The sequence below is a fragment of the Gallinula chloropus genome (assembly GCF_964237585.1).
Source record: "Gallinula chloropus genome assembly, chromosome: 1".
NCBI lineage: Eukaryota > Metazoa > Chordata > Aves > Gruiformes > Rallidae > Gallinula > Gallinula chloropus.
The window spans coordinates 10770525-10784585 of record NC_140085.1 but is presented as its reverse complement, the minus strand read 5'-3'; the positions used below and the strand labels follow the sequence as shown (position 1 = coordinate 10784585).

General features: G+C 39.4%; 1 protein-coding gene across 1 annotated transcript in view; it reads right to left on the bottom strand.

Annotated features, from left to right (window-relative positions):
- Positions 1-9710: 9710 nt before the first annotated feature.
- Positions 9711-14061, bottom strand: part of PCLO (piccolo presynaptic cytomatrix protein) — a gene marked incomplete at both ends in the record, with an annotated part of 357904 nt that continues 353553 nt past the window's right edge. Inside the window, one exon of the mRNA XM_084279271.1 lies at positions 9711-9851. Within this exon, the coding sequence (XP_084135397.1) occupies positions 9711-9851 (141 nt within the window). The remainder of the gene's footprint in view (positions 9852-14061) is intronic.

The window sequence follows — 14061 nt, the reverse complement described above, 5'->3', positions numbered from 1 at the left end:
ATCAGGGGGAAAGGAAGGAAAAAAGACCCACAGGCACTGCGTGTCCTCCAACCTCCACAACAGACACTGTGGCTACTCAGCCCTCAGTGACAGGCACTGTAGCTGAACCAAAACCCAAGCCATAGCAGTATAAGCCACTCCTATACACAAGAAGAAATACACAAGGACATCGGTTCACTTAGTGAAGGATGATGAAGACCATCACAAGAACAGGAGGAAGAGGCAGAACTGGAGGTCATACACAATCACTGTCCCTGAGCGAGCTGTGAGACGTGTGAAAAGATTTCATCTGACTTCCAGGAGAGCACATTATCACCTGGTGGCTCCAATGCTGAGATAACAGGAATTAGAGGGAAGGGAAGCCAAAAAGCTGGGACCCCTGTCTAGGAAGGACATCAACAAGGCATTTGGGAAGAAGACACAAGCTCCCAACCTCTGGAGGCAACTTCCATCAAGCATGAGGCAATAGTATCCCTTCAGTGAAGATGATGTATGTTGGACAGGCAAGTGGACCGCCGTGGAGAGAGCTATCTGCTACCTGAGGGAATTAGCCATGTGGGGGATAGTTTACTATGATCCAGACAATGCAGTTACCCACTGACCCTGATGAAGTCCAATGTACCTGAGCCATGTGGCAGAAGTTTGTACAGAGCACAACATCATCTTACACCAACTCACTGGTAGGTGAAGGACCATTGATGTTGGATGAAGTGGTTGGCTGGCTCTGGCAACAAAAAGAAAGTCTATCTTTCTCCCTCATCTCAGCTGTGGAGAAACCGTCCCGGGCGGTCTGGCAACTCAAAGAGGATATGTCCTGTTGCTCAACTGTACGGACCAGTATCTCAGCTATTAGGAACAAACATTCCTTTGCTCATGAGAGAGGATAATGGAGTGTACAGACCACAAGGCAACCTGTGGTTTTACCCGTGTGACCATGGAGAGGACTGTAGGAAGTGGGATGGAAAACCTACCTCAACCCTACGGACGCAAGTATTTGAGCTGCAAGGCAAGACAGTCATAAAAGGGGATTTTTCCAGGAAAAATAATGAGCAAGCAGCTGTGTGGTGTTCAGCTGCCAGCTGGGGCTAAACCTCAACAAGCTCTGAGCCCAAAGACAAGTTTTTACTTAAGAAAATCTTGTCTTATCTAATTTTGAAACCTTTTTATTGATTTCAACAAGCTTTTAATGCTTGTTTCCCTAGCACATCATTATGGAGACACAGACCTGCTGTTCTATTCTCAGGTTATCTGTATGCAAATGTTGCTGTGCTGCACATCACCAGACACTGCTCTTTCAAATCTTTAAGCCATTTCCTTGGCATGCATGCGTTGCTTATGCTTTAGAAAAAAATCTTAGCAATTCTGCCATATACTTCTTGGTAATAAGTATTGTCAATATTCATCCGACCATCTCAAAAGGCAATTTTTCTTTTTTTTTTCATTTTAAAAGCCATACTTAAAAAGTTAAAATTGTTAAAAGAATTTGGTTTCGTGTTCCTGAGGTTTTACAGCGTGTGCTGCACATGTTTTTTGTCTCTTTACTACACTATGTGATTTGAAATATGCTAAAATGACTGAAAGCATAGAGGAATGCTTATGAGAGAGAGCCTGGCCTTCCAGTAAAACAACAAAAAAGAGATTAATTTCAGGTAGATTTAAATGTTATCCCAATGCTTTTAATAGCTCAGATGAATCCATTTTGTGTGAGTGTTGGTAAGCAGAATCTGAAGCTCTAGATTCTTTCCTATGGCAGCATCATACATATCATATGATGTCAATTAGTCTGTCTGTCCTGAACAAAGTATCTCAAACTATGCACAGGATTTATTTCATTAAACCACATGACTCTTTTCTATTTAGCAAGCAGAACTGTTGCTCCTAAAATCACGATTTTGTGATGATAGTTAAGACTTCCAGAGTGGGGTTCATTTTACCTAAAATCAAATGCCTACAATGCAGGCCAAATCTGCTTCAAAGACAATGTGCAAGCTCTAGGCATTTGATGTCAGTATGAATGCTTACTGCTTTTTAGTTGGAGTTTCCTTTCTGACCTCCTCTCTTTAAACACAAAAAAATATTCCAGGTTTTATTGATTTGATTTTCAGGGCACAGTGTTGAAATGAAATTTTCTTTTATTTCATTTCCTCTTAGAGGAAAGGACTGAGTCAAGCCTATCATTTACAAGGAAAAGACGAGAAAGTCATGGTAACTTGGAGACCTTTGGAAAGAGACTTGTAGTTTTCTTGTCTATCAGCTCCTCCTCCTGTGAAAGAAAAGGAATAACACTTCCCTATGCTCTGTAGGTTGCCTGGATGAAAAAGCTTGCAAATATTTATAACTGTCTTTATTGTTCTTGGTAAGTCTTGAAATGTAACTGGCTGAAAAATCGCTAATTCTCTTGTATTCTCTCCAGGATGCAGACATTTCTTGGCATTACCAGGACTTATTTTCAGATGGCCTGTTTCATGAGTATGAAAAAGTCTAAAAGTATCACATTTTGATTCCTATATATATTGAAACGCCAGTCATAGAAAATTATTTTTGAGTTAGATATGGAAATACTGATTGGGTATGCACTTCCAATGCCTGTTCTCTAATACCTTTATCTCCACAATACGTGTTGTTTTGGAAAGAGCTTTAAATACATCCCATTGAAGATATCTTATTATTTCCTGCTTTATATTTATTGCATTCCTTTTAGCTATTCTTTATAGAATATAATAAGTCATTAATTCATATTTAGAGCTTTATATCTTTCTGTATTAACTTTACTCTGTAATTTTCTGATGCCGAGTGGGAGAAGTTGGGAGTCATTACAGCTCCTATTTGTAGGATTAACAGTAAATGTTTGTTCAGAATTCTCCGTGAATCCCTTAAATCCTCAATTTAATAGAATTTTTCATGTTCATATCATGAATTGGCATTCCAAATTATTAAATGCTAGTGGGTTTTAGTTTTAAGCATTTACACATGCAATAAAGTCAAACATAGTTTAATAATGAATACTGCCGATAATTAATACTAAAAAATTGATCAATGACTCACTAGAGTCCCTGAGAGTTTGGCTTTCTTAAGAAAGCAAGTAATTAAAAAATTTACAGAATTTTGGTGGGCTGGACACTCTTGTTAAAGTTGGCATAGATGGAGAGCACAAACTTCTGATAGACCTGAAGGGCTTAGTCCTGGAAAGAAGCCTTTCTGGAGATACGCGCACAGGGATTCACAGGCAGGACAATATGCCTGGAGACCTGTGCTCCTGGGGCACAGCTTTAACAATTTAAGAGTACAGGTTCTTATGCCCACACATGCTTGAATTACTAATATAAGAGAAATCATAGTGTGTTAGGTTGACAAATCTGTAAAAATCCGTAAGAAGTGTGGGCCTGTGAACAAAGTCCTGGGGGGAGTACACTGAAAAGAGGATGGAACAGAGAAGCAGTTGTCCCTGATATATTATTTCACTGGAAGGGATAGGAGTAAGTCAGACTTACTTTTATTATTATTAAAATAATATTATTTTATATATTTATATACATATGTGTGTAAATACATACGCAGAAAATTGCTGTTCAAGCACTTCTTGATCTGTAGCTGCAGTGCTGGATGATGCTACAAGGGGGCAGCACGGCCCCTCAATTGCAGCAGTTTTGAAGGCCGCAGCTATTCCCACGCTGAATTTAGTGACTTTGGTGTTTGATTTCAGCACCTGAAAATTGAGGCGCCGGTCCTCAGAGCCAGAACGCTGAGATGAATCTCTGTGTATCTTTTTTCACTGACTTCTCTCTATATGAGCTTTAATGTCAGCCTATATTTTGAAAATACTCCAGGAACTGTTTCCTGGAGCTAGATTCACATAAACCTACAGCTTCCATGGCTGCTAATTCCAGACAGCTTTCTGTACTGTGAAGCTTTAAACACTTCTGGAATACTTTCCAGCCATTTCAGGAGGCCTGTTCCCAGTGCCCGACCACCCTCTCAGTAAAGAACCTCTTCCCAACATCCAACCTAAACCTCCCCTGTCACAGCTCCATGCAGTTCCTTCGGGGTCTCTCCCTGGTCACCAAAGAGAGGAGATTGGTGCCTGCCCCTTCGCTCACCCTTGTCAGGAAGAGGAAACCACAGACCATGATAAGGTGTCCCCTCAGTCTCCTCCAGGCTCAACAAACCAAGGGACTTCAGCCTCTCCTCCTAAGACTTACCCTCCAGACCCTTCCCCGTTCTTGTTGCCCTAATGTTCTTACAAATCAGGTACAAATCAGTAAGACAATCATGACTGCTTAAGAGACTGATTTCTTGTTTATAATAAAGATATTGTTCCTGGAAAACTTTCTGTTGTAGAAAAGAGCTAGAAAATATCATTGGGGTTTATCAGATGCTTTCTTATTCTGCCTTCATCAGGAACTTAAATAGGTACAGAGTTAGGCTAACTATTCAATTCATCTTCTCTCTTCAGCGAGGAGACAAAACCCTGTACATTCCTAAACTGCACTGACATATGCAAATGATTTGTTGTCTGTACAGGATGCAAGAGAAGAATCTGTGCGAAGATATCAACAAGCTGCACATGGATTCTGGTTCTGACTTGTCAGAAGAAAAGTTTCAATGAAGTAACCATTTCTTATTTCAAAATGACACTTGGGACATTAGCAACACCCTAGGAGGTGAGGCAATGCTGAAATAGAAGAGATAAGGATGGGCTGTGCGTACATCGGTAAAATCACCAAGGTCAACAAACGGGAAATTTGAACCAGCAAAATAGATTTTCATTATACTTAGGGAAAAGAAATCGAACCAAACCAGATATTTTAAATATTTATTTGTTAGACTGGGATAACAGCCTTTATACAGCACAATTTGCATAAGTTCTCAAGATACATCCTGTATACAATCACAAAACCATGACATGGATTTATACATAAAGTGAAAACTGAGACAGATTTACAAGCATTTTTATACAATTCTCATACCGCTTTTGTTTCCATTTTTACAACTTTTAGAACAAGTCTGTACTTTTTTTTCCTGATGAATCTGGAAATAAAATGAAAACTAAAAGAAATTAAAACCAAAATGAGTATCAACAAACCACCACCTATGCATGCAACATTCACTGTGGAAACATTATATTTCTCCAAGGACTAATCTTTTTTTTGTTTGTTTGTTTTTCTGAGTTTTTCTGGTGTTTTTGGATTTTTTTAAACATTGGGTATGCTGTACACTTTGTCTGTAGCATGACAGCACACACGCTAGTCAGCCATTGTTGAGCACCTGAGCACGTCACTGAACATCTATAAGATACAATCAAATAAGGACACATTCACATGCTTGAATGTCAGATGGAGTTAATATTTTAAACTTAGTTTCTTTTACAAAAATGTATACTTATTTACAGGGTAACAAATTAAGAAAACATCTTTCACTCAAATAATCTATTTTGAGTTATGGATATCTTTATTATAACTTTTGAGTTCATCGATATATTTGTTTATTATTTTTTTCAAAGAATAAAACAGAACATATAGAAAACATTAAAATGCTTCTGATTTAAAGAGAGAGTATCCGGATTCACTTATTCCCTCTATATTCCTTCTAAAGGCAACATATATTCATAAAGAGCAACTGATCCTACATGCCAGGTGTACCAAAAATTCACAAGACATGTAGAGCTAGGGTTTAAATGTAATGTAGGTGGATACTTACACTGAATTTCCTCTCTGTTTCATTACCTTTATAAGTTACACTCACACAAATGCAAATTTTCTCCATTATTCACATAGGTATGTACATATCTAGATATATACTCGTGGAATCTGGGACATTGTAGCAATGAAAATAAAGTACTAAAAATAGCGTCAGTTATGATTCAAATAATAATTTAAAAAAATACTATTAACATCTTTATGATATCTCCATGAAACTAAATCCTAATTAAATAATCTCTATTGGGCACACACTAGCTTACAATATAATAGGTGTCTTCTTTTTCTTCATCATCATCCTCAAAGTAAGAATCAATATCAGCTGGTTACCAGCTACCATATCTCACAGCCTAACCATGTGAACACCCAGCATCCAGAAAAATAAAACAAATATTTCCTATGTCTTGATTTAAAGCCAGTTTAAGTCAACAGATTGGTGTTTATTGACTTCAGCTGGTTTGGATTGGGGTTTTGTTTCTTCCACACGGGATCCATGTATATGTAAAAGCATGGGTAATAATAAAGAAGCAGCACTCATTGCCCCTGGATACTATCCCTTTAAAGTGTAATGATAAAGAACTAGCTCAACATTCATTATAGAAACTCTCATGTCTAGTTTTAACTTGGAAAAAAAAAAGAAAAGTGGCTGTTTGCTGCTCATAATATTAATAATGATAGCATTAGAAATCCCTGTCATTTGTAAACACACACACTGTGCTTTTGCTCATTTTTCAGCTTGTTTCCACTATACAAGGCCTTGAACAAAGAAACAGCCTCAGTTTCTGTTGACTCAGCAGATTTATGAATAAAAACAGTTAAAATGCCTCTGCTATTGCCTCCCTGCAATATGTGTCTTCAAAGCAATTGTAGAAATGTGTGAACTCATTAATAATCAATCACTCAGAAATGATAAAAGCTGTTGCCACATCTAAGCACTTTTGGCCAGATCAAAGAAACAAAACTTAATGAGAAAAAAGTGAAAAAAATATACTGAGATATATACAAAAAAGTAAAAAAATACTAATAGTCCTTGTTTGATTATTTTTTTAAAAAACATTGTCACAAGAGAGTTTTTCCTGACTTCATTCAAAAAACAAGAAAAATAAAAGAAAAAAAATGCATTCAAACATGAATCTGTGTTGCATAGAGTGATTCCAGTACAACCTAGAAATTTGGTCAAAAAAAGGAACTTGGCACACTTTGAAAGCATCCTCTGACCTCTGAGTGACGCTGCCTCGTAGAAGAGAGAGCGCATGGGCCCAGGTCTGTCACTAGCCCATCCTGGGTGGCACCGAAGGAGCCCTGTCCTTCCTGCAGCTGGCCAAGGCAGTGCTGCGTTCCTGACAAACACTACTCTGCGTTTCATGATGGGAGTCCGAAACTGCCATTTCATCATGCAGAAACATTTTGTGTGTTGTTCAGAGAATCAAAGATGTTGGAATTACACCAGTTGTCGACAGCTGATGCACCAACAAAGGTAGCTGTTCCATCCAGCGGCCGCTATACCCCAGAACGCAACCGTTCTATAAAAATATTGGCCACATTTGTATGTGTGTGAGAGCAAAGCACGCCCGTCCGCTTTCTCAATTAGGAGTGATGATTACAGGCTTCCCAGTAAGGCAGCCGAACAGTGCTCGTTCCTGCTGGAAATCTCCATAGCAACTACCAGCACGACTCGCTGTCTTTATAATAAATCTTAGCAAGAACAAAATAACCAGCAGTTTGCACAAAATTGCACACCTCGTGGCTTGTACTTCACACAATAATTGGAACTGGACATTTATTTATTTATTTAGTCTCCTCCTCTCCCCCCCCAAAATGCATTATAGCCATCAGGAATGCAAAATAACCCACCAAAAGAACAACACTAATGTCAAATATATCCACATAGGATTTTTTGGTTCAGTTGGGCTTTTTTTTTTGTCTTTGACTTATTTATCTTCTTATAAAAACATACACAACATCAAAACATATAGGATGTTTACAATAACTCCAGAGGACTGTTTTGAAAATATATGAGAGGTAGGGCATACATATACCGGTGAAAGCATAAAATTCAACATTAAAGCACACGTCCTACTTCCACTGTCAGTGATGTGTTTTTAAGATAGCTGATAAAATTTTGGTAAGATTGCTCTGCTTCCATGTTAAGCAGGCTACCAGCAGGTCATCAACAACAGGAGTTACCTTGGTGTGTGTAGTGTTAGTATCTTCTGCATGTTTCTTCTCATATACCTTTAACACACTGTTATTTTAAGTTGACAAAGATAAATTGAAAACTCTATGTGAGAAGTGTCACCAGATTAAATGGTGTAGCTTTTCCACAGTCAGCCCAACGCCTGAATAAGCTGGGCTTTATTTTTCCTTTTTTTAAAGTATATGCTATTTTCCAAAATACTTTTTGGTTGGTCTTGCACAACCTGTGGAAGTGTACTGCATATATTCATAAAGTGTGAGAAGATGTACATTAAATAATTTGTGAAAAGCCCTTATAGGGCAAGAAAAATAAATGTCTGAAGTGCAGAGGTTTGGTCATTTTCTTTTTAAATATGCAAAGGTCACGAGGTAATATTTCAAGGGAAACTACTTCTTAATGAAGCTGTAAAATATTAAACAACTTTTGAGTAACAGGGGCATTAGTACCATATCAATTCTTTTTTTTTTTTATAAACTTTTATACTTTTAGGAATGGCAGAAAAATTCTCTCCTTCAAAAATGGTACAAGGGAAAATAGAACCACCAGCCTAAACCTTCCCAGGCAGTAGCTTCATCCCAAAGTGAGGTGACCGCTCCATTTCAAGCTCCTGAAAGTAGGACTTCAAGCTTGGAACTGCTGATAGTCTTAAATGTTGCAATTTACCTTCCTATTTACTTCTTTCCCAACTGAGAAACCATGCTGTTGAGACAGCAAGAGGATATTCTTAATTTTCTCTAATGCAACAGCAACTGCCCTCCTCTCCCTCGGCCTTAGGTTTCAAGTGATACTGATACAGAGCCCTGCCCCGAGCAGGTTAGTGTTAGCACAGTGAGTTTACTGCTCCAAAGTGCCCACAAAGTAACCTAGAATTCATTGTCTCTGTAGAGCTTCAGAATAAGACTGGTTGCTGAAAAATGGAAGGATTAGTTGAAATAATTGCGTTAGTCCCGGTGTTTTAAGTTTCTTCAATTCCAATCTTTTTTTAAAACTGCTGATTCAAAGGGTAGGGTGAAGTACACTTCACTGACATCAAAGCAGCATTTTTTTCTTCCTGATGTAGTGCAGTTTATATCCTGTCCTTTCTCTTTAAAACCACATCCCAAAGTATAAACCATTAATATAATTTTGTCCGTTACATTGTAGGACAGTGGTTTATATTCATCATTAACACACAGAAACAAATGAAACAATCAGATCTGATTCTCCACAGCATAATTTCTGAAGGAAAAAGAAAGGAAAAAAGGAATGTAAAGTAACATTGCCACTCTTGCAAACACCTTGCTTGCCGTTTGTGTCAAGTGGCATAATCTCACTACAGCAAATTATCAGAGATCCTAAGGTGCAGAGGAACAAGTTTTGCACTTCTGATAAGTGAGATTTGGAAAGTCAGTCACCCTAGGTGCTTTTGCATAAAATGATCTCCTTCTGGTTGCACAGAAAACCAGACTGCTCTTTCCATCACACTACCTCCAGCTGCAGCCGAACTCTGCATTAACACCTGCCTTCCAGCTTTCGTTATTTCCTCCACAGTTACTCTCTTCACAAAGAGTCCAACAACATGGAGCCCTCATATCAGTCTTTGTTTCAAACAGCCCCACTTTAACTTCTGGGCCCGGGGTTTCTTTTACTTTGCTGTCTTTTGCAGCAAAACAAGTGTACTAGCCCTCATTTAAGTGTGCTGTGTAGCCCAGAGACTGCTCTTTTCTACTTTGTATTCTGAAAGACTAGCTAAACACAATGATATCAAACTATAGTCTTGGAGTGATGCTGTTTATAGCAGACTCTGCAGGTTTTGTGCCCTAAGCAGTCAGCTCTGCTCAGTGTGTTTGTGTGGAGCTGACCAACAGTTTGTGCCAGTTTACTATTCTTTTCCTTAGATCCACTTTGTCAAGCCAGACATAAGCTTCCCCAATCAGTGTCTTTTTCATAAACTTCCCTCCATTGGAAACAAGCAGAATCTGGGAAAATAAAAAGAATAAATAATTATCAATGTGCATATTAACACTGCTAAGCAAACATGGAAGAATCAGAAATGTTGAGCTCTGAATCAGTACCCACAGAACAGAAACAGAACAGTCACCTTCCCAATAGAAAGCAAGCCCTGTGAAAACTGAACCTTCCCCCTCTTCTGTTTTTTTGGGGTTTTGTTTTGGTTTGTTTGTTTGTGTTTTTTTTAATGGGAGGTAGCAACTAGAAGATGACAATCCTGAACTTTAGTAAGCAATTTCTTCACCTGCTATTTACCAAAGACAAATACAAAGTCAAATTTTAAGTTACAGAGTAAAGCTTATGCAGGCAATGTAACAGCCCCTTTCTGAGTGTACGGAAGCTGTAGGGTGCCTTGCATATTGGTGCCTTGCCAACCAGTGTGTGAGAAAGTACAGAGTTCTGCTTTCAGCAAACAGTAATCTAACCTAAAATGTTTAGCCTGAACTCTCACTCCTGCGACACCTCTCTTGAGAGCCACAGTACAAGATCTGGTCTTATGGCTCTTACTTGCTCAGCCACTAAGAGCGGGCTGGGCAAGGAATAACCCTGGTGCTTATGTGAGCTACGCAGGCTCGGTGTCCCAGACTCTCCGTGTATATATCACACAGGCACATTTTCCAGCTAAGCAGGTTCATGTCATACAAGAAACAGTCTTCCCTGGTGGACCTGGTTCATTCTGTAGATATATAGGTTCATTCTGTTTTTTTCTGTATGAAATATATTTGATAATATGCATACTTCAGGGGTGAGCTATAGTTACAGAATCAGATATATTCTAGCATTCATTAATTATTTTCTAACTTAATTAACAAGTTCAGTGTTTGTGGTTGGTTGGGGTTTGTTTAATGAATTCCTTTTTTTTTTTTTTTTTCTAAAGAGAAAAAGAACTCATGAAACATTGCAGTTCCATAATAGAAGTAGCAGCAGGTTATAATATTCACAGTCACTGAGCAGACCTGCCAATGAGCAAGGGAGGTAGCTGGTAACAGTAGGAAGCTGTCACCCTCTGTGTGAATCAGCAGGAGAGAAAATAAGGAATTTTGTTACTTGGTTTTGTAGATATAAGCTAACAGAAGAATGGCAGGACTCAAGGATTTTGTACTCTACTGGAATAAATATGTAGATATTCTGAATTCTCTCTAATGAAACAGCAGTAGATATGTAACAGAACTGTAGAACCAAAGTTTCCAGTACTCAAGAACTTCAACATTTAAAAAAAGTTCATTCTGATTTGGGAAACAGAGTAAAAAATGCAAATGTTGCAGGAATTTAAATAAATAAATAAATGGCGATGGAAGGTAGGGCAGAAATTACCAATCATTTTCCTGGATGACCTCCCTAGTTCCTTGGTCAATTTTTATATCAGTTGGAAAATAAGGTATGTACCCTGACAGCTTAGACATCTACAGGCCTATTGGTCAACATGTTTGAGGAAGGAAGACCAAACAACCCTTAAGCATCCACCTTCCCTGGATGTGTTCAAAAAAAGGGTTGATGAGGTATTTAGGGATATGGTTTAGCATAGGGTGGGAATGGTTGGACTTGATGATCTTCAAAGGTCTCTTCCAACCTTGTGTGTGATTCTGTGATTCTGTGATTAACCTGTTAGGGAACTCCACTTTACTTTTCCATCAGAAAGCTCATCCTTGGGAAAAATAGGCAGCATGCCTGCACACTTGGTGGCTTCTAGGTTGCTCGGTTCAGTGTTTACTGATGAATGGGCAAGCCCAGAATCTAGCAAGCCTAACCAGAATATCTGTGAAAAAGATTCTTCCGGGTTGCTCTGGTTACCCTCATGTAGGTCATTATGCATTTCTAGTTACAGCCAGCAAGGCAGCCAGGACCCAGCTAGGGAATAAGGCAAATGGGTCTGGAGCTTAGTGCTTTCCAGAAGGGTCCCAGGTGGGCTGCCATGAAACAGAGAAATCATGGAAGTGAGCAATAAAGCTTCCAGGGACTGAGGCAAGGGCCTGTCTGAAACCTGTCAAAATGTTTCTGCAGAATGTTTTCTTTCTGACACATCAACAGTTTTGGGTCAGAAAAAAAATTCTAACAGAAATTTTTCCATCACTTCTGTCCTTGAACCCTTTCTCCAGTCCTCCCAGCTGGATGGAGGATTGGAGCCTCTACAGTGTCTGTCTTCTGTAGCCTGTCTGTCTCTCACCCTTGTTACTTCCCTGCTTCAGGCTTTAAATTCCAGCCTTGTTATCCTCAAACAGCTAGTCTTATTTTCTAATCCTATCCTCACCTCTCCTCTTCTTTCTCAATATCCCATGGCTCCATTTTAATAGATAATATTCATATTCAAGAAGTTAACTCCATCCTGACCGAAACCAGGACACACATAAAAACATGCATTGAGTCAGACCAAATATTTTTCCAGTCAACTATTCTGCTTCCGAAAGTGTCTAGGGCAGTGCCAGAATATAAGAACAGGACAGTCAGTAGTGATATTTTCCCAAAATGCCTGCTATGATTTGTGGACCATTGTCTTCCTGACTCAGAAATGTTATGCTTGTACTTAACATACCATGAGGTATGTTGTCCGTGAAAGCGTGTATTCATTATCTCCAGTTATTTTTTTCCATAAAAACATTTAGCATCCACAGAATCTTATGTAAAATAGGTTTTATATGTCAAATTCCAAGTTGGGTGAAGAACAAAGACCTTTTGTTTGTTTTAATCTTGCTCCTTGCTACTTTCACAGTCTTTGTTCTCTTAGGTTTGGTGTACAGCACCAGAATGCATCACAGAGTTTCTGAGGAAATGTTGGAAAGTGTGTACCTATGGCTACCTCCCTCACTACCTCCCTCCTTAACAACTTGATGCCTTTTTTTCCCATAGGACTCTGCGGTTTCTTCTGTACTGGTCTGCTCAATCCTTACAAGTTCCTCTTCAAACCACCACTGGATGCAAGGTTTTTACAGGAATTTTTGGTCTTAAACTTCAGCAAGACTTTATTGACTACTCCATATTCTCCAAGGTAATATAACATCTTAAATAGTCTTTTATTGAGTCTGTTGAATCAATAAGGATGTTAGGACACCTTAACACAGGGAAAACAGTATCTATTTTTGTTTACTTTGCTTTGTAAGCAACATCCATTTTGGCTTTAATTTTAATGATGCTACCAATAAGCCTAACATAAGCACTTAGATAATTCAGTCTAACTTGAGTCACCAAAATGTAGCTAGCTTGTTTATGTTCATGTCCCAGATTTAAGGGTACATTAGGTAGATGCTGGAATGCACAACAATTTCTCCCATTCGCATTTAAGATTAGAATCATAGAATCATAGAATCACCTGTATTGGAAGACACTCAAGTTCAACCACATCAAGTGGATCAAGGATCATCGAATCCAACCATATCCTAACCCTGACTAGTCCACCTCTAGATCATGGCCTTAAGCACTTCATCTACACACCTTTTCAATACCTCCAAGGATGGTGACTCTACCACCCCCCTGGGCAGCCTATTCTAATGCCTGACAACATTTTCTGGAAATAAATTCTTCCTGATATCTAACCTAAATCTCCCATGGTGCAATGGTATCCTGGGCTCCATCAGGAGAGGGGTGGCCAGCAGGGACAGGGAGGTGATTGTCCCTCTACTCTGCCCTCGTGAGGCTCCATCTGGAGTACTGTGTCCAGGTCTGGGGCCCGCAATACAAGAAAGATGTAGAACTCTTGGAGAGGGTTCAGGGGAGTGCCACGAAGATGATTAGAGGTCTGGAGCACCTCCCCTATGAAGAGAGGCTGAGGGAGCTGGGTTTGTTCAGCCTAGAGAACTGGTGAGGTGCTGGAACAGGCTGCCCAGAGAGGTGGTGGATGCCCCATCCCTGGAGGCGTTCAAGGCCAGGATGGATGGGGCCCTGAGCAACCTTGTGTAGAACCATGCCTAGAGGATGGTGGTCCTGTCTGTGGCAGGGGGGTTAGAACTCTGTGATCCTTGGGGTCCCTTCCAACCCAGATCATTCTCTGATTCTATGATTTCCTCTTGTCCTATTGTTTGTCACCCGAGAGAATGACCAACCCTGACATCTCTGCAACTGCCTTGCAGGTAGTTGTAGAGAATGATAAGGTCTCCCCTGAGCCTCATTTTACCTCTAAAAAGCCCAAGGTCCCTCAGCCATTCCTCATAGGACTTCTGCTCCAGACCGTTTGTTGCCATCCTCTGG